General features: G+C 32.9%; 1 protein-coding gene across 1 annotated transcript in view; it reads left to right on the plus strand.

The window, feature by feature from the left end:
- VPS13C (vacuolar protein sorting 13 homolog C) overlaps window positions 1–21,111 on the plus strand; it is a 172,667-nt gene that overhangs the window by 50,291 nt on the left and 101,265 nt on the right. Inside the window, exons 14-25 of the mRNA XM_041745716.1 lie at window positions 1,050–1,112; window positions 6,244–6,373; window positions 7,206–7,300; window positions 9,540–9,682; window positions 10,518–10,710; window positions 11,411–11,525; window positions 12,225–12,361; window positions 13,580–13,703; window positions 14,887–15,004; window positions 18,011–18,140; window positions 18,941–19,019; window positions 19,974–20,113. Of these exons, the coding sequence (XP_041601650.1) occupies window positions 1,050–1,112; window positions 6,244–6,373; window positions 7,206–7,300; window positions 9,540–9,682; window positions 10,518–10,710; window positions 11,411–11,525; window positions 12,225–12,361; window positions 13,580–13,703; window positions 14,887–15,004; window positions 18,011–18,140; window positions 18,941–19,019; window positions 19,974–20,113 (1,467 nt within the window). The remainder of the gene's footprint in view (window positions 1–1,049; window positions 1,113–6,243; window positions 6,374–7,205; window positions 7,301–9,539; window positions 9,683–10,517; window positions 10,711–11,410; window positions 11,526–12,224; window positions 12,362–13,579; window positions 13,704–14,886; window positions 15,005–18,010; window positions 18,141–18,940; window positions 19,020–19,973; window positions 20,114–21,111) is intronic.

The raw sequence follows: 21,111 nt of genomic DNA on the forward strand, positions 1-21,111 counted from the left end.
CCTAAATTTAATTTGAATTAAAATATTATTTTAGAAAGAATAAAACTGACCTCTTTTTGAGATAATTTTATGGGAAAATGTAGAGTATTTTTTCTTCAGTTCTTTCTTCTTTAAACAAATCTTTTCCTCCTATCCTAATATCAGATTAAGTACTAGAATACTAGAAAGTATTTGGAGAAATGTACTTGGTTTTTATATAATATTTAGAAAATCAGTATCAGAGCTATTCAAATATATGTTTATTAGCTAGATGTATGTTATTAGTTTTGTTAGTGTTTTTTTTAAAGAGCTTAAAGTATTATATATAAAACAGCTCTTATTGCTCAAAATAGGAACCCCTTTTGAAATACAGAAAAATACCATGCTGAATATATAATTTGCCTAATATCATGTGGTCTTGATTATATAACCATTTCTGCCACAAATTCATAATGTAAAGCATTAATTGAATTCCTATTATTCTGAAATATGTGAGAGACACTGATACTATATATTGGAAAAAGCATCAAGTTTCTCAGCATCTTAGGTCTGGTGTTCTCCTGTATAAAGTGGAAACAGTACCTGTTTTACAGAGTTGTGAGAACATAGATTATCTCTTACACAGATTACCCAATACCTGTTAGATTCTTACATACTTTTATATGAATTCCCCAAATTAGCTTCTACTTTAACTTAGTTGTTGATTTGTAGAATTTTGCATTCTTAAATTTTGTGTTTTATAATGGTGCCTTTAGTACACTGGTTATAAAATATTATGGAAAAGAGTGAGGATTAACAGGTCCCCCTCCTACAAATTCTTGTTTCTATAATGGTCTCATTAAAATTCTTATTTTTATATTTTTTTATAGGGGGATTTGCTTTCTTGGATAACTTATTTCCCTTATTGCAAAAACTAAAAGTACAAAAGCCAAATGTACATTCAGATTTATACTTATCCTTTTATTAGATCACAATTAGTTTGTTCATGGACTAGATAATCCTAGAAATCTTAGAATAAAATTTTTTAATCTGTCATTTTTCTTGTTTACAAGTGTCTCTTTATTTTATAGGATTTGGAGAAGACTCTAGATGTTTTTAATATAATTTTAGCAAGGCAACAAGCACAAGTTGAGGTAATCATTTTATGAGCTTTTTTAATTTTATGTTTTAAACATGTTCATACTATTCCTTTAAACTTGAGATCAAGAAATCTTAAGTTTCATAGCAGTTGTTCAAGTAAGAATAAAGGTTGAGTTTCCATTCCTCATTTGATCTTGGGAGAAAAAAATAGGAACAGTGGAAAAAATCCACTAACATGGAAGGAAAAAATTTTGTAGTTTTACAACAAAATATTTGAACTCCGCCTAAAAAGAAAGTAAATCAAAGTTATCTGTAATTCTAGCAAAGTAGAATACTGCTGTTAACATTTTGATATGCGGTCTTCCAGTTTTTCCCCCATGCATATGTATCTACTTACATATGCTTTTTATCCCCCATCCTTTCACTTTATCTTTGCTTTGTTTCCTTTTCCCTCCCTTCCTTCTTCTTTCCTTTTCTCTCTTCTCCTTCTCTCCCTTCTTTTCTTTTTTCCTGTAATTGGAATCAGCCTGTTTATATTTCATAATATATGGTGATTGATCCCACTTGGCATACCCTACCTCGTCCCTATTGTTCCATGTCAATCCTTTTATTCTGTAGCATGACTTTGTTGGTAAATAAATTGCAAGTGCAGTGCAACTCACAATACAAAAAGTTAGGAAATATAGATATACAGAGAAAAAATAGAAACATCTATCTCACACTAAAGATACATTCTGTTAATATGTTTTTTTTGTATATTCCTTTAGTCTTTTTTTTTATTTATAGATCTCCATACACATACTTATGTTTTTAAGTGGGATTAAAGCATGCACTGGTTCATTCATTTACTTAGTAAGTACTCATTGAGCGCCTATTTTACTAGAATCATGGTGAAGACTGTGGACTCTGGAGTCAGCTTTGCCTACTTGTGTGATCTCGGACTGGCTACTTAACCTCTCTGTGCTTCAGTTTCCTCATCTGTTAAATAAGAGTAATTCATAGTACCTACATCAGAGGGTTACTATGAGGAGCAGTGATGATCCATGTACCAAGTACTTAGACTATTGAGTACCTGGCACATAATAATTATTGAATAAGTGATTTTTTCCTTCATCATCATCATCATCTGCATCATTCTGCATACAGAAGTGAACAAAAATCCCTCATTTACATTCCAGTAGAAAGGATAATAAAAACATAAATAAAAATAGAGTAGAAAGATAACCCCATTCTCTGACTCTGTTTCTCTTGTATTTCCCTCATCCCCTCTGGTTTTCATGGACTCCATTTTCTCATTCCTTGGCCAGACTGGAATTTCTCTCAGGGGTTCAGCTGCTTATGCCTATGCAAAGCTCCATGACTGAGGACCTGCTTCGGTACACTCATGTGAAGTAGTTTTCTATGGCTGCATAATGAACATAGAGGCTTAAAGCAATACACGTTTATTGTCTCAGAGTTTCTGTGGGTTAGGAGCCCAGGTTTGGTTTATCTGAGTTCTCTGCTTAAGGTCTCAAAAATATTGCCATCAAGCTGTTGGCTGGGACTGTGGTTTCATCTGGGGGGTGTCAGTGATGAAGGATCTGCTTTTGTTGGCAGTTTTTAGCTCCTTGTGCCTGTGGGATGGAAAACTTCAGTTTCTTGCTGGCTGTTGACCAGAGGCTGTGCTTAGTTCTTAAATTTCATTTCATTTCCTTGCCAGAAGGGCCTCCTGACATAGCCCACAACATGGCAGCTTGCTTTTTCAAAGAGAAAGAGACACTCCAGTAAGACAGCTGGTACAGTTTCATGCACATAATCACATACATCTTATTACCTTTGCCATGTTCTGTTGGTTAGGAACAGGCCACGAAAAAGGATTTATTATTGGATGCTATGGACAAAGGGATGGATATAGATGAAGAAAAGGCAGTTAAATTCATCCAAGACTGAAATTTTTTTTTTGAAATTTTTTTATTGTATAGGAAAATCCACAGGGTCACAGAATTTAAAATATAGGCAGGAATTATCGACATAATTATAATATTAAAACCAAGGATTAGACACTGGTATATTGTGTGTGTATAGTTCTAGGTCAGCTCTGATTTTTAAATGTATTTTTAAGTGATAATTGTCAACATATAGGAAAGTGTCTTTTCCAGTACTTTTAATTTTGTTGTTTTATTTTCTTCATGATCATTAACACTGAAATATTTTTGTGTGCTTTCTAATTAATTCACTTCTGTCTTTCTTCATTAAATTTTTCTAGATTTTTGAATTTATTTTGAAATTCCTCAAATTCTGTGCCATCCTCATCACAGCTTTACAAAGATATCAGTGCTAATAGTGGCTTTATCCTTTTTTAAAAATTTTTTTTCTAAGTTTTTTTTTTTTTTCTTTAGGGATTTAAGTAGAGATCTGGGAGGGGGAAAGTTGAATGTTGGGTTGGTCATTACATTATCTTAATGTCTCTTATTAACATATTTTTTTAATTCCTTAATGATTAAAAGTTTATTAGTTTATAAATTTACAAACTTTATAAATTTAGTTTAAAATATTTTAAAAACATTTTAAAATTCTTTTTTCTTTTTTTTTTTTTAAGATTTATTTATTTATTCATGAGAGATAGAGAAAGAGGAGGGAGAGGCAGAGACAGGCACAAGCAGAAGCAGGCTCCCTGCTGGGAGCCGCTTGGGAGACTTGATCCCAAACCCTAGGATCATGCCCTGAGCCAAAGGCAGACTCAACTGCTGAGCCACCCAGGCATCCCAAAATTTTTATTTTTCAAGTAGGCTCCATACTCAATGTGGAGCACAGCATTGGGCTTAAACTCACAACTCTGAGATCAAGACCAGAGCTGATAATCAAGATTGGATGCTTAACTGACTGACCCAGCCAGGTACCCCAACATTTTTTGTTTTAAGTAATCTCTATGCCCAGTGTGGGGCTTAAACTCATGACCCCAAGATCAAGAATTGCACATTCTATAGACTGAGCCAGCCAGGTGCCCCGATTTGGTTAAAAGGACTTTAATAAAATATCAAATACTGTACAGCTGTTCTTGTATTTAGATTTACAGGGAACTGCTCATAAATCCACCTTTTTATTAAGTCCAGTATGTAAGACAAGTTTAACTTGCAGGCTCTGGTTGCATTTTCCTTAAAACCATTGCTGATAGACACTTTAAAGCTTAAAAACCCAGATGATATACATTTGAGTGCCTTTTCTGAATTAGCCATTTCATCTACTCCCTGCTTGATGATTTCTCCTGTTCTTCAGAAAATCTTGTGTAGTTATGTCACTGGTTCTGAATCCTGCTGCACATTAGAATCCCTAGGGAATTTTTAAAATGATACCTGGAGTCCACTTCCTGGTATGTGGTGGAGCTTGGGCATTGTTGTTGTTTTTTGCTTTTGTTAAAGCTTCCTAATGATTCTTAAGTGCATCAAGGATTGAATACCAGTGAGCTATGATATCCACAGTAGCTGCTTTGTCATTCACTTTTAATTTGCATATTCTAACAGGTCCTGAATATATGCATTTATCTCTGGCTTGTGACAAAAATGTCACATTTTCCCATGCTTATTCTTTACATTCTCAGGCACTACTCTTGTCTTCTCCTGAATTATCAGTGGTGTAATAGTGCTCTTTCATCACTACTTTTTTTAAAATTCTTTTTTATAGGTTGCATGATTTCTTTATCCTAAGGTTTCATACCTGCTGATGAATTATGTAATCTGTATCTAGCTGCATAAGAAACTTTATTTCTTATATTGTTTAGTTTGAATGTCTCTTCTCATTAGCTTTTCAACCCTTTTTTAACTTCTCTTGTTATAAACACGATGGGGTTAGTTCCATTCAAAAAATATCTCAAAGCAAAAGGCACAGTAAGTACTTGGATTAACAATGTTGTGCCTAAATCTGACATGAACAGGTCAGGATATTGGTGGCTGAGAATTGATTTGCTTTCGCTGAATCTTTGTGTTCCTGAGAATTTTAAAGTAGAAAGTTTGGTAACAGGAAGGAAAATGGTAGCTAACATTTTCTTGATGTAATTTGCTGAGTACCATCAATTCTCAGGAAAGTACTATTATCTTCAATTTATATTAGTAAATTAAGACAGAGAGAGGTTAAATAAATTCTCTAAGTTCCAGTTATCATGAAAAATATAAAAAAGCACACTAATCTTCTATTCCAAGAGAATAAAGAAGTTAAATATTTTTTCATATAGAATATAAAGTAAATAGATACATATTTCTTATTTACTACATTTCTGACTAGTGAAATTGGATTGGTAAGCTTGCCAAAAGGTAGTTACGGCTGAGGTATAAGTGATAAAAAACTTTTATAGTTTTGTGCGCAGATGTGGACCTATTTCTTTATATCTTTAATGTTTAAATGTTAAAGAGAACTTATTTAACTTATTTAAACTTCTCTTTAAAAAAAAATAAACTTCTCTTTACTAATTCAACTCTTTTTTTTTCAACTTCTCTTTTGGAGTGTTTCACCTTTTGTTAGACAGGGAGGCTTGCAATATGTTTACCTATTACCCTCAATTTAAGATATAAATTTTAAGTGGGAAAATTATTAACGTTTACTTATTCAGGGAATGAGAAGATAGATTACTTATCCCCTTTATTTATCCTTCTGTTTTCTGCTTTTTAGTGATTTCATCTCTTTTTTACTGTTTCAAGGAGTTACTGAAAATCAAGCTAGGATTTATTGAGAAGAGGATGAAATGAGATTCAATGATTATTTTTATTTATATTCGACCCTTCTCCCAAGTCTGTAGTTGGCAGGCCAGCAATGTATATGAATTCTGAAATAATGTTTTAAACTACTATTTCTGAGTGTGGAAGTATCTTCTTTTTAGAGAACTTTTCATTTTGTAAATCTGCAGTCTTAGTGGCTTATTAACTTAAACATTTGTAAGACACATTGCTCAAAAAAATTCCCTTGAAACCTTTACTGTATTTCTGACAAAATGCAACCTCATCAAAATTTGATCAGTAGGTGTGGAAAGTAAATGAAACTAATAGTGGAACTATATTGACCAACTTATGTTGAATACCATTTCAGAAGGCTTTCTTGACTGTTTTTTAACCTAACGTAGTGTTGAAAAAATTAACCATTGCTCTTACCTGGCTATACCTGGAAATGAAGAGGGCAGTTCCTCTTTAATTAAGTTTAAAAATTTTTACTTTTTAGGTGATTCGATCTGGGCAAAAATTAAGGAAAAAGTCTACTGACACAGGCGAGAAACGTGGAGGCTGGTTTAGTGGGTTTTGGGGTAAGAAGGAGTCTAAGAAAAAAGATGAAGAATCTTTGATTCCTGAAAGTAAGTTCCAACTCAGATAATTTGTTGTACACTTCTAAGAAAAAAATATATACGTTTTATTTTAGCCAGTTAGTGGAGTTTTATGATGTTTATTATTAGTAAACATATAACCAAATATGTCAGGCTGGAACATTTCTGAGTTTATCTAACTAAATTAAAACTTTGATTTTTTTTTTTTTAAAGATTTTATTTATTTGAGAGAGAGAGAGAGAGAGCGCGCGCACAAGCAGGGGGGAGGGGCAAATGGAGAGGGAGAAGCGGACTCCCCTCTGAGCAGGGAGCCTGACACAGGGCTCTACCCTAGGACCCTGAGATCATGGCCTGAGCTGAAGGCAGATGCTTAACTGACTGAGCCACTCAGGTGCCTCAAAACTTTGATATATTTGAGGAAGTGATTTCTGTGAAACTTTATAAGGTGAAATTCAGAAGTGTTAACTGACATTTCTTATTGTTAACTTTTTGCATGGATATTAGAAGTTTCACTTAATTTTTAACATATTTAGGGAATTCTAAAATCCTTATACGAGACCAGAATTTCTTTTTTTTTTTTTTTTTTTTTTATTTATTTATTTTTTTTTTTTCTTTTTTTTTTTTTTTTTTTTTTTTTGAGACCAGAATTTCTTTCATGGTGTCTCTTTGCCTTTTCTTGACGTAAGCAAGCAAATACATGATGGCTGTTTTGACTAGGCAAAGTAGTATATTAGAGGAAATTATCTGGCTGATGTTGCTTTAGCATTGATTTTAGGGCACTTGTTACTTTGGTTTGATATTTTTTATTGCATCTGTAATACTGAAGCAATTGATTTCTTAAAATACTGTCCTTTCTTTGTAGCTATTGATGACATTATGACTGCAGAGGAGAAAGATAAGCTCTTCACTGCTATTGGCTATAGTGAGAGCACCCACAACTTAGCCTTACCGAAGCAGGTGATTATTTTTAGGTGCTTAAAGAGACATTTTGTTTCATGTTACTGTATTATCTTGAATTGGGCTAAACAAGTTACTGATCTCTTATAAAAATTGTATTTGTTTCTTTTCACAAGAATGTATGAGAAGAATTGGAGTAAATTCTTATTTATTTATTTATTTTTAAAGATTTATTTATTCATGAGAGACAGAGAGAGAGAGGCAGAGACATAAGCAGAGAAGCAGGCTCCCTGTGGGGAGCCTGATGTGGGACTCAATCCCAGGACCCCAGGATCACGACCTGAGCCAAAGGCAGACGCTCAACCACTGAGCTACCCAGGCGCCCTGTAAATTCTTTTTTAAATGTTTGATAGGATTTACCAGTGACTTTATCTGGTCCTGAGGTTTTCTTTGGTGGGAGGTTTCTGATTACTGACTCAGACTCCTTGCTCATTATTGGTCTTTTGAGTTCCTGTTTCTTCATGAATCATGATGCAGTCTTGGTAGATTACACATTTCTAGAAATTTATCCTTTTTTTCTAGGTTGTCTCATTTGTTGGTATATAGTTGTTCTTAGTAGTCTCCTGTGATCCTTTGTGTATCTGTGATATCTGACTTATTAGTATCTCCTCTTTTATTTATAATTTTATTCATATGCGTTGTCTCTCTTTTTTTCTTGCTTAGTCTAGCTAATGGTTTGTCAGTTTTATTTGTTCTCAAAGAACCAACTTGGTTTTGTTAATCTTTTCTGTTTTTTTAATCTGTTTCATTTATTTCTTCTCTAATTTTTATTATTTCCTTTCTTCTTCTAACTTTGGGTTTAGTTCTTCATTTTCTAGTTCCTTGAGGTGTAAAGTTAGGTTGTTTATTTGAGATCTTTCTTTTTTCTTGTTATATGAATTGATCACTATAAACTTCCCTTCTAGAAGGAAGATGCTTCTGCTGCATCCCACAAGTTTTGTTGTGTTATATTTCTGTTTTTGTTTGTCTCATGCTTTTTTTAAAATTTTCCTTTTGATCCAGTGGTTGTTCAAGAGTGTGTTGTTTAATTTCCACATATTGGTGAATTTTGTAGCTTTTTTCATATTGAGATCTTATTCCATGTTTGAGAAAGATATTTGGTATAACTTCTATCTTCTTAAATTTTTGGGGACTTGTTTCATTGCCTATTGTATGATCTCTCCTGGGAAATGTTCCTGTGGGCTTGAAAAGAATGTTTATTCTGCTGCTGTTTTGAGTAAGTTTGTTTGGTCTCTTTGGGTTATAGTGTTTTAAATCCATTGTTTATTGATTCTCTGTCAGGATGATCTATCTGTGGTTGAGAGTGAGTTATTGAAGTCCCCAACTGTTGATATATCGACATTTCTTTCTTTTTTTAGTTCAGATTTCTTTTTTAAGTATTTGTTTTATGTATTTAGGTACTGCGTTATTGGGTGCGTAAGTATTTACAACTCTTACATTTTCTTGATTGACTGATCTCTTTATCATTATGTAATGACCTTCTTGTCTCTTTTGACAACATTTAACTTAAAATTTATTTTCTTCTGATATAAATATAGCTCTCCTTTTTTGGGGGAGTTACTATTTGCTTGAATTATCTTTTTCCATTCTTTCACTTTTAGTCTATATGTGTTCTTAAGGCTAAAGTGAGTTGTCTTCTTGTAGGCAGCCTAATCATTGGATATATTTTTTAAATCCATTCTGCTGTTCTTTATCTTTTTATTGGAAAATTTAATCTATTCACTTTTAAAGTAAGTATTGGGGTAAGGACTTGCTGTTGCCATTTTGTTAATTGTTTTCTGTTTTGTGGATCTTTTGTTCCTTGCTTCCTGTCTTAATGTCTTCCTTTGTGGTTTGATGAGAATCATCTCTCTGGTTCTCTGTCCTGCTTTGTTTTGACCTATCAATTTTTCTCAATAGTTTTTTAAGCGTCTAAAGACATCAAGCAGATGCTCTTTATATCTTGTCCAGTTTTTGAGCCAGAGGATTGTTCTGAATTAGTTTGCTTTAGTGAAAGTTAGTGAATTGAGTCTTTATGTGACAAAATATTTTATCAAGTTTTATTTCTACTGTCTTTAAAATTAGGAGAAATGAATTTTGGATCTCTTGTAATTGTGTTATTTAGACAATTTTGTATTTAAGTTTCTGATCTTTTTTGAACGTTGTATTTGGATCACTTTATAATACAACAAGTTTAAATAAACTATTAAAGTAATAATTACTTAAACTATAATAATTTTCATTCATTTCTTTTGTTTAGTATGTTGCCCATATAATGACACTGAAGCTAGTAAGCACCTCTGTTACAATAAGAGAAAACCAAAATATTCCAGAGATACTGAAAATTCAGATAATTGGCTTGGGCACTCAAGTATCTCAGCGACCAGGAGCACAAGCACTTAAGTAAGTTTTAAAAAGCTTATAATTTCAATTTTTATTTCCAGATATGACTTAGCCAAAAAATAGTGTATTTAACATTAAACGACTGATTAATAATAGTTCTTTAGTTTCTTTTCCTTTTGTGTGTCAGATGGTCTTTTTACTTTTACGTTTGTTTTGTTATGAAGCTATATGCGGAGTTCATCATTTATTCTACCCTCTGTTCTTTCCCTCACAAATACTTAATATTGCTACATTTATCAGTTTGATACTATGAAAGCTAGCATAGGAGTAATAAATTTGTTTCTAATAAGTTTACCCTGTAGGTGTTAAGAGTGAATAACCAAAAAGTTAATAATGTAATAACTATGTAACATATTAGAGAGCTCATAGCTGAGAAGATGCTGCAAACTGCAATCCTTGAGGTTAATGCTACACAAGTTCAGCTGCAGAGGAGAACTTGGGCTAGAAGAATTGGGACTTAGGGTAGCTGAGTAGAAAGGACTAGGAGAAAACAGGATAAGGTTGTTTTCAGGTGACATGAAAGAGAGAGATGAATTCCTTAAGTGAAGTGTAGCTTGTATTCATGTAACAGTGATCAGAACTTCTGTATTCTTTGGAAGTTGGCCAAAGTGAGTTTCTCATGTGGATGAGGAGTTAAGAGCCAAAACCAAAACAAAACTCCAGATTGTAGGGTAATTAAATGTCAGGCTGAGAAGTTTGGACTTTACCTCTGGGTAATAGGTATAGAACTGGCTCTCAAAGTAGTTTTTTTTTTAAGGGAGAATCTGTATTTTAATCCATTATATTACTCAGCATTTTATTTATATTACTTATTTTTTTACTCACCGGATTGTAGGGTGGAAGCAAAATTAGAACATTGGTATATAACAGGTCTGAAACAGGAGGGTATTGTACCATCACTTGTGGCTTCCATTGGTGATACTACCTCATCCTTGCTTAAAATCGAGTTTGAAACCAATCCAGAGAATAGCACTGCTGACCAGACTCTGATTGTTCAGTCTCAGCCTGTGGAGGTCATCTATGATGCTGTAAGTGCAAGGAAAAAGTCCATCTTTACTAAACCCATCGTACACTTCTGACGTATGACTTTCTTCTTTTTCCTCTTTCATACTTTTATTAAATATTGTTCACATGAAAAAAAACATTAACATTTAGATGTTATTGAAAATGGTAGCTCAGGTTCTGTATCTATGGTTCCATCTTTTATTGTGATGCTCTTAATTCAGTCTAGCCATCAGGATCACTAATCATTATATCCCTTGTAAGTTGGCCCTACTGTGTTGTTGAGATCCATGATTTTTCCAATTTTCCAGTTTAGGAGTTTCGCAGTCAGGGTGAGAGGCATTTTATAAAGACTCTAGAGTCATTGTATTCTCTGATTTTTAAAAAATTTAAATTGTAAAATATATTTAACTTACCATCTTGGCATTTAAGTGTATAGTTTAGTAGTAATGTCCATTGCTATATCAACATGACACCTTAGAATGTACTTAAAGTAACCTTAATGATCTGCACACATTTTTTGCCTCTCTAGTAAGCTTACTTGGGCTATTCCTTTTTTTTTTTTTTTTTTTTTTTAAACCAGAGAGAGATATAGTAGGGTAGAGTATCTTTGGAGGAATCTCCTAAGTTTAGAGCCACTGTTGTTTAGAATTAAACTGAAGTTTTAAAATTTATAATATGGAAAGTACTATGTATGGCTTGCTTATATTTTAAATTATTTTACAGAAAACTATCAATGCAGTTGTTGAATTCTTTCAATCAAATAAAGGATTAGATCTTGAGCAAATAACATCAGCTACATTAATGAAGCTGGAAGAAATTAAAGAGAGAACAGCTACAGGTAAAGAATTTATCTGCATGAACAGCAATGAAATTAAAAATTTTGTTGTCTATTTTTAATATAAATAGTGTATTTAAAATAGCGTATGTTGCTCTTTTTTAATGACATTACATTTAATTAAATTACATTTAATAAAAATATTTAAATTATTAAATTAAATTACATTGAAGTTACATTAAACACATACAAATTGTGTTTTGTGTACATGAGTTACCTGAAGTCAAATATACCTGTTAGACTGAATGAAAAAGGGAATAATACTAGGCACAGATGATTCTGTCTGCCATTACCTTTAAGAACCTGTGCCGCAGAGTGAGCTCGAGATGAAGAGCATCCCTCCATCTCAGTTCTTAAGAAATGGTTCATCATATTGTGTGTGAATCTGATTCTAAAGATACCTGCTTTTGTACAACATGGTCTCTGAACTCAAGCCAGCTTACTTTATGTGGTTGCTTAAATAAAGAAATGATGGATTATCTTCTTCTGGATAAAATACTATGTTGGATTTACTGTACAGTATAATTATATGATTGCTTCCCAATGACCATATGCAGTTTCATCTTAGATGCTTAATTTTGAAACTCTAGCTTGCGGGAACTGATGCTCCTCCATAATACAAGTGATATTTTGTGTTCTCATTGTTAATAATATAATTACATATATCAATTTGACCATCTAATCTTTTGTTCTTTCTCTTAGGACTTACACATATTATTGAAACTCGAAAAGTCCTTGATTTAAGGATAAATCTGAAACCTTCTTATCTAATACTTCCACAGACAGGTTTCCACCATGAAAAGTCAGATCTTCTCATTTTAGATTTTGGTACATTTCAGGTAGGTGTATACCCATTTCTTCTGCCTGTTTTGCTCAGGTTGGAAATTAGTTATCTGACACTTTGCTATTTTTTCCCCCAGGGTTTACTAAAACTTAGACTTATTTCTTCATAGTATTTTGCCAAGCCTAGCTTAGATTTTATATAAATCTTATGGCTATTAAAAAGAACCATGGAAAATCCCTAAAATTTTCTGTAATGGTAGATGATTTGATATTGAGGACTTTTTTCCAATTTTCCAGTTTAGGAGTTTCACAGTCAGAGTAAGAGGCATTTTATGGATTACTGCTGTATTTTTTTTTTTTTATAAATTTATTTATTTATTTATTTATAATAGTCACATACAGAGAGAGAGAGGCAGAGACACAGGCAGAGGGAGAAGCAGGCTCCATGCACCGGGAGCCCGACGTGGGACTCGATCCCGGGTCTCCAGGATCGCGCCCTGGGCCAAAGGCAGGCGCCAAACCGCTGCGCCACCCAGGGATCCCATTGCTGTATTTTTTTAATTGGAGAGAAGTTTTCAAGTACTCCTAGATGTCCAGAGTTTAATTACACAGTGTTATTTGTTAATTTACATATTCTGACAATAGAAAATTATACACATATTAATATATGTTTGTTATACCACTGCCAGCAATTAAGTAGAGAGTAGAACTCTAAGGTTTTGAGTGTCAAACCCATTAGAAATCCAAGCATCTGAGAAAAAGTGAAGATTTCAGAAAATAAAGTCCCAAATTCATCCTTGCTTCCTTTGGGAAGAGGGAAAAGGAAGTAGAAATTGGAGCTGAATTCTAATAGCCTGTTTATTCTGGTGATGTAATGGGAAGAAGAAAGAACAAAACCTGCGATTTCAAGGTGAGGAGATTAGAATAGGTAGTAGGGGTGCTGAGCCTGAGTGGTAGTAACTGCTGAGAGCCAGGAAGAGTTGCATGTCTAGACAGGTTATTTGAGGTAGACAGCTGTCTAACTGATCTTCTAATTAGTACAACTATGCTTCTAATTATGTACAACTAATTAGTACACCTATTACCCAAGCATATTAAAGAGATATACTGAAATATTATACTCTTAATAAAATATTTGCAAATAATTGTCAGAAAATTAAGCAGAATATGAACTCATTAAGGGCAGTGTTTTCATTTCAGTTTTTAAGAAAACACAACAAAAGTATCAATATATTTTTCCGTTTAGAAAATTGGAGTTTTTTTGTCCATTTTAGCTTAACAGTAAAGATCAAGGTTTGCAGAAGACTAATAATTCATCTCTGGAAGAATTAATGGATAAAGCCTATGACAAGTTTGATGTTGAAATAAAAAGTGTGCAATTACTCTTTGCAAGAGCAGGTAAACTGTTGCTCAGTTTTTAGAATCTTGAAATTACATTGAGTAGCTAAGGTAAATATGTGTGTATATATGCATGTATATCAACCCTGACAATATTTTGAACACATACCTATTGGTCACTTAAAACCAAATTGGAGCCCATTAGTGCAAATCATTGCCATGGTTAGTAATGAGATAAAAATTTCCCTGTTTATCTTTAGATACTTAGCGCTGTTTGAATCTAGGTCTAGTCATTGCCTCTTTTGTTGTGATATGACTATGAAACTGTCTAGAACACAAAAATAGAAGCTGCCCTCAGCTTACATTTTTCTCAGTGCTTTTAGGATGTCTCAGTGTTGTCTTCCCTTGTTGCTTCATTTTAAAATATTTTGAGTATATTAGGCTAGTCATTATTTCAGTAGTGTTATGGTCTTCTGCTTTTGTAGATAACTGGCAAGTATGAGTCTTAAAACCCTAAAGGCAGTAAATTATTTTCCAAAAGCTTTGGCGTTTTCTACTGCTTAAGTAAAACCTAGACATAATCTAGGATGAAGATAAAAGATGTCAAATGGAGTTAGAGTGGACATGTGAAAGAATAAACACTGAAATTCCTTGGCATCAAGAATCCTCAATTTTAGTGCCTGGGTGAATTTTAATTTTTTTCTTTGACAGGAATTGTGTAATTTATTACAGAAAATTATTTTAGTATTCCTACCGGAGTAATAATCAATTCTATGAGAATTATTTAGTAATTAAGTGGGGAAAAATACCCACTTATTATAAATTGTTACTACTACCTAGAAAACATTATTTATTTATTTATTTATTTATTTATTTATTTATTTAAGATTTTTATTTATTTATTCATGAGAGACAGAGGCAAAGACACAGGCAGAGACACAGGCAGAGGGAGAAGCAGGCTCCATGCAGGGAGCCTGACGTGGGACTTGATCCCGGGTCTCCAGGATCAGGCCCTGGGCTGAAGGTGGCGCTAAACTGCTGAGCCACCCAGGCTGCCCAAAAACATTTTAAAATAAGCAGTTACATTATTAACTGTCAATCTTATTTTTAATAATATAGATCATTTAACTTCTATATTGAAAGAACTAAGCATTAGTATTTATGAATATGTTTGCTCTTTTTTATAAAGTTATAGTAATTTTCCAAGGTAATTAGTTGTTTAATTTAAAAATTTTTTTTTAAGAGGAAAACTGGAAAAAATGTCGATTTCAGCATCCATCAACTATGCATATATTGCAACCCATGGATATTCATGTTGAGTTGGCCAAGGCAATGGTAGAAAAAGACATTAGAATGGCCAGGTAATGTATGAGTTTCTCTTATATTATAAAATTAACAAGGTGAAATTATGTATATTCCTGGACTTTAAGAAAGCAAAACTAGATTTGTGAAGGACAGAAAAAATGATTATCTTATAGCCAAAACACATTTTTAAGATATTGTTTATTTAAATTATGGTGTATCACCTCTCTTAGAAGTATTTCGACTTTCAGATTGTGTAAAAGATATTTGTCTGTGTTTTTTTAAATTTTTTTAATCTGTGTTTTTGAATGGATCAAATCCATGATTCAATATCAATAAAATAAAATCTTCAAAAATTAGCAGTGTGAATGGAGCTAGAGAGTATTATGCTAAGCAGAATAAGTCAGAGAAGGACAAATACCATATTATTTTATTCATATGTAGAATTTAAGAAACCAAACAGATGAACATAGAGGAAGAAAAAGGCAAACCAGAAAAGACTTTTAACTATAGAGAACCGAGAGATCCTGGAGCGGAGGTGGGTGGGATGTGGGTTAAATGGGTGATGATGTTAATAAGGAGGGCACTTGTGATGAGCCCTGAATGTTGTAAGTGATGAATCACTAAATTCTACTCCTGAAACTAATATTACACTGTATGTCAACTAGAATTTAAATAAAAACTTGAAACTAAAAAAAAAAAAAAATAGAGGATCTTTTGATTATGAAACCATGTAAAATCTTGAGAATAATTCAAGGGAATGAAAAGTAGAAGCTGAATTTTGAATTTAAGGAGATAATTATGAAATATTTGTGCTGCCTTAATAGCCTTATTGAAATATTATTGACATTCAGTAAGCTACATCTGTTTAAGCATACAATTTGATAAGTTTTGACATATATATAACCTATGAAACTATCACTACAGTCAAGATAATGAACACATCCATCATCCCTCTTTTTTTTTTTTTTACAGTTGGCCCTTCAGCAATGCAAGGCTTAGAGACACTAGCCCCCATTCTCTTCTATTCCCACATCCGCTCACTTGAAAATCCATATATTTTTAATTTCTCCTAAACTTAACTACTAAAAGCCTACCTTCTGGAAGCCTTACAATAATACAAACAGTTGACTAACACATATTTTGTATTTGTGTTATATAGTCTGTTTTTACACTAAAGCTAGAGAAAAGGAAATGTTATTAAAATCATTAGGGAGAAAAAATAGTTACAGTACTGCATGGTATTTATTGAAAAAACCACATATAAGTAGACCCTATGAAGTTCAAACTCCTATTGTTCAAGGGCCATCATCTTTATAAGGGATATTTGTGCTTTTATTATTTTCGTATCAGAGTATCAGGGTAATGTTGGTCTCATGGAGTGATTTTTTTGGAGGAAGTAGTGTAGAATTATTTCTTCTTTATATGTTTGATAGAATTTATTAGTGAAGCCTACTAGACTTGAGTTTTGTTTTTGAGGGGAGAATTTTTCACTGCAAATTCAATATATTTCATAAAGGGCTATTCAGATTTTTTTTTCTTTTTTTCAGATTTTTTTTTTATTCATGTTTGGTAGTTTGTCTTTATAGAAGAAATCTGTCCATCTTAGTTTTATTGTCGTAAGATTGTTTATATATTATTGTATTGTATACAGAATTTGTAGTGATGCTATATCCCTCTCCTTGCTGATGTTAGTAGTTTGTGCCTTTTCTCTTTTTTTTTGTGATTGGCTTATCAGTTTTGTTGATCATCTTCTGAAAGAATTAGCTTTTGGTTTCAATTATTTTCTCTATTGTCCTTCTGTTTTTTATTTCATTAATTTCCACTTATGTTTATTATTGCTTTTTTTCCCCTTCTGCTTCTCTTTGGTTTCTTTTGCTTTACTTTCCTAGTTCTTTAAGGTAGAAGTTGAAAACACTCATTTAAGACTTTTCTTCTTTTCTACTATAGGCATTTAAGGTTGTAAATTCCTCTTCAAGTACCCCTTTACTGTTCCTTGCACATATTGAAATTCTTAAGTCAGTAAGCTAGGGTATTACTAGGTCTTCCCTCATTTGTTTTGTCTTTCATCTGTCTTTTCTTGACTGATGTCCAATGTCTTTTAAACCGTTGTTTCATGTGTTTTGTCCAACTTTGTAGTTATTTTAGGTGGGAGGGTTCATCAGTCCCTCTATTTGAGATGCTTTTAGTTTTATGTAATGTTTCACAAATAATGAAGAAGCATTTTACATATTTATGGTGCTTTCAACTTACAGAGTACTTTTGTAGAAAGTTCAATATTTTGAGACAGGAACAACCAACTGACCTCTTTGGAACATTAATGGTTTGTGCATTATACAGAAAATCATTCTTTATGTAATGGTTAGGCATCTCTCAACCTGAGCTGTTGACAGCTTAGTTGGGAAGTCAAAGATAAATAATAACTGGAAAGAACTTCATGAGCAGCAAACAGCTGCCACAAAGCTGTTGAGACAGATAAACCTAGGCAGGTATGCTGAGTAGGGAAGCACAGTAGAAGCAGGTGCTGAAGAGTAAGCAACTAATGAAAGCACAGTAGTGATTCAGCAGTGAATGAGACAGATTTCCTCAGGGTGCTTATATTTTAATCAGGAGAAGTAAAATAAGCAAAGTGTGTATATATATATATATATATATATATATATATATATGATATGTCAGGCACTGTCAAGTATGAGGAAAGGAATTAAGGCAAGGGGATAGGGAGTGATGGAGTGAGTAGACACTAGTAGATACGTGTAATGCAAAATCTTTAATGTTAGGAAATAAAGAATGTATAGTGGTTTTATAAATTAGACATTGTGTTTGAAAATAGGTTCATAAAATTAGTTAACTTTAAAAGGTTTGGCTGCTTAAGAGGGATACATTAAATTTATCTCGAAATTTGGCTTATATAGAACCACTCTAACAATGTTGACTATTAGTATTAGTTAGATTTAAACATTCCCAGAGTCACTTTCACTCCACAGTGTAGTCTCTTATCTATCTCCCTTCCATAATAGAAAGAAGCTGGACCTTAAAACCTTACTGTTGAATTGTATTTTTAGATTGAAACTATCTGGAGGACTCCCTTTGGTGCATGTGAGAATTTCTGACCAGAAGATGAAAGATGTGCTATGTTTGATTAACAGTATACCCTTGCCACAGAAATCCCCTGCACAGTCTCCAGAGAGACAGGTAAATGGATATAATAAAAATGTTAAATCTTTTCATTTGTGGTTACAGTAAATTTTTTTCATCTTTCTTTGAGCTAATTTATTTTTGAATATTTTTTAGGGCCAGTTTCATTTATATGATACACTTCTGAAGTTTAATGTTGTTGATTTTATACAAAAGTGTATATGGCATTGAATAAATAAAGTTTGAAGCCCCTTTTCGTTACTGTTTAGAGTGGTGGCAGGAAGTCAGCTGTAGAGAGCAAAGGAAACAAAAAATCCATAAATGAAAGGAAAACATATTTCACAAATATATGAAATGTGTTTAAATAAAGTTAGATACAGAAATCTTTAAAATCTTTCAAAATAAAATAATTTATATGTAGTTTTCTTACACATTAGACTTAAAAGTTGTAGATAGCTTTAATTAGAATTGATCTTTACAACACAAAATAAGTGTTGAATTTCCGCTTGGAAATGAAATTTGAGAGAGCCCACTAATGCTGATACCATTTTCTAGGAACCTGTAATACAGACACACAGTATTGTCTTAGATAGCAACTAAATGACACACTATGATTAATATACTTATCTACTAGAGTAGTACCTAGTCTGCTCTTATAAATACAGGTAGTAGTCTTAATAGTGAACACTAGCCAACTATTAGTTGATGGCATAATGTGCTTCGTTGGAAGCACATTCGTTGGTTGTGTATTGTGTCTTTTCTTCTCTCTTCTGTTACTTTTTCAGTATTTTTCTCATTATGTACATTTGATCCTGCTAATACAGTGTGTTAAGAAAACTTTTTTTATTCTTTGCTAGGTATCCTCAATTCCTGTTATTTCAGATAGGACAAAAGACCTACTTGGTACTTCACTGTTACTAGATGGAGTAGAATCAGGTAAGGATTGTAAATGTTCTTTATTAAAGCAAGCCTGTATACATTTGAATATAGAGTTAAAATTTTCAGAAAACAAAGGGATTTTGAAAGTGCTAAAACAATTCACTGGTTTTAGTTCTCTTTTTTTCTTTAAGATTTTATTTATTCATGAAAGAGAGAGAGAGAGGCAGAGACACAAGCAGAGGGAGAAGCAGGTTCCATGCTGGGAGCCTGATGTGGGACTCCATCCTGTGTCTCCAGAATCACGCCCTGGGCTGAAGGCGGCTCTAAACTGCTGAGCCACCCGGGCTGCCCTGGTTTTAGTTCTAGTTGTGCTACTAACCAACAGTGTCATTTTGAGTCACTTGTTTTTTTTTTGGTTTTATTTAAATTCAAGTTAGTTAACATATAGTGTATTACTAATTTCAGGGTAGAATATAGTGATCCATCAGACAGTTATGGTACTAGCACAAAAGCAGACACATAGATCAATGGAACACAATAGAGAACCCAGAAATGGAGTCATTTTAAAATAAGCTACTTTTTCTTTTTTGCCCCAATTTCTACCTGATCTTTTTTTTTCCAACTCTAGCTTAACTGATCTGGTTTAATTTTGAAGTAGATTATAAGCTTCATGAGGACAAGGATCATGTCTGCGCTGTTCACTGTGGTATCCATAATGGCTGGTACAGACTGATACGTGATGGGTGGTGCCCAACAGTTATTTATATTGGATATTGAATGAGCGAACTGAAGTGAAAAGCAGAACTGTTGAAAAAAAAAATAATAGGGTGGTTTGGCCTTTAGATGGGATCATCACATGCCAAGTTGAGTCACTTGTTGGGACTTTGAAGTAACTGTATTCTCATTCTGAATATGAAGATTATATCTAATAAATGAATTTTACTTTTGAGAAATTTGAGTGTTTTATGCAGTTTTCAGTGGACATTCTCTCAAGATGAATGTGTTCTTTAGAGTCTGATGATGAATATTTTGATGCTGAAGATGGAGATACGCAGACTGGCAAAAGTATGAGAGGTTCAGAACTAAAAAAAGTTGCAGAGGCCCCAAATGAGGAGCTCATTAATCTTTTACTAAAGTTTGAAATTAAAGAGGTATGTGTTTTTGTTTTGTCCCTAAATAAATAGTTTTCGTCACTATCCTTGTAAACTATCTCATGCTAGATCTCAACATTAAGTATATTAAAAATGATACTCTGTCTTCCCTAGTTCCTAACACACACACACACACACACACGGTTCCAAGAAATGAAATGTTTTGTAAAGCTGGTATGAGAGTGGTCTATACCATATCTAATCTATTCTGTAAAAGCCCAAGATACTTCCGTGGGGTTTTGTTTTTTATAGAATACTATACATTATTTTATTTTATTTTTTTACTTTTAAGCTAAATAATATTGCTCATTGTGATGTTTATAATTCAGAGAAGTATAAATAGCCTAAATTTTCAGCATGTCTTTATATCTATTAAAAGTTATGTAATAAAAGAAAACAGCAACATTGAAAGACGTTTACAAAGTATCATTATTCTGGAGAAAAAAGATTTTAATATCAAGGACATTATGATTCTGTTTAGAAATTACACATGGATTTTTTTCTTTGATAATACATAATGGACAGTGTTCATCTCTGTGCAGTGGAATTATATTTCTTATTTATGCCTATTTGCCTTTCCATATACTCTAAATTTTTAATAATAAATATGCTTTGCTTTCATAATAAAACACAAAGGTATAAGAAGATGTTTCTTATTGATTGCTTTATATCCCAGTGTGAGATAATGTCCTAAAATGTAATGGCAGAAATACCAGATTCTTTTTTAAAGATTTTATTTATTTATTCATGAGCGACACACACAGAGAGAGGCAGAGACATAGGCAGAGGGAGAAGCAGGCTCCATGCAGGGAATCCGATGTAAAGGGCGTAATCCTGGAGTCCCAGGATCAAATTCCACATCGGGCTCCCTGCATGGAGCCTGCTTCTCCCTCTGCCTATGTCTCTTCCTCTCTCTCTGTGTCTCTCATGAATAAATAAATAAAATCTTTAAAAAAATACCCACAATTTAATATTTTATTATTTCATTCCTTTCACTT

This window comes from Vulpes lagopus, chromosome 2, assembly GCF_018345385.1.
Source record: "Vulpes lagopus strain Blue_001 chromosome 2, ASM1834538v1, whole genome shotgun sequence".
In the NCBI taxonomy this organism is placed as follows: Eukaryota; Metazoa; Chordata; class Mammalia; order Carnivora; family Canidae; genus Vulpes; species Vulpes lagopus.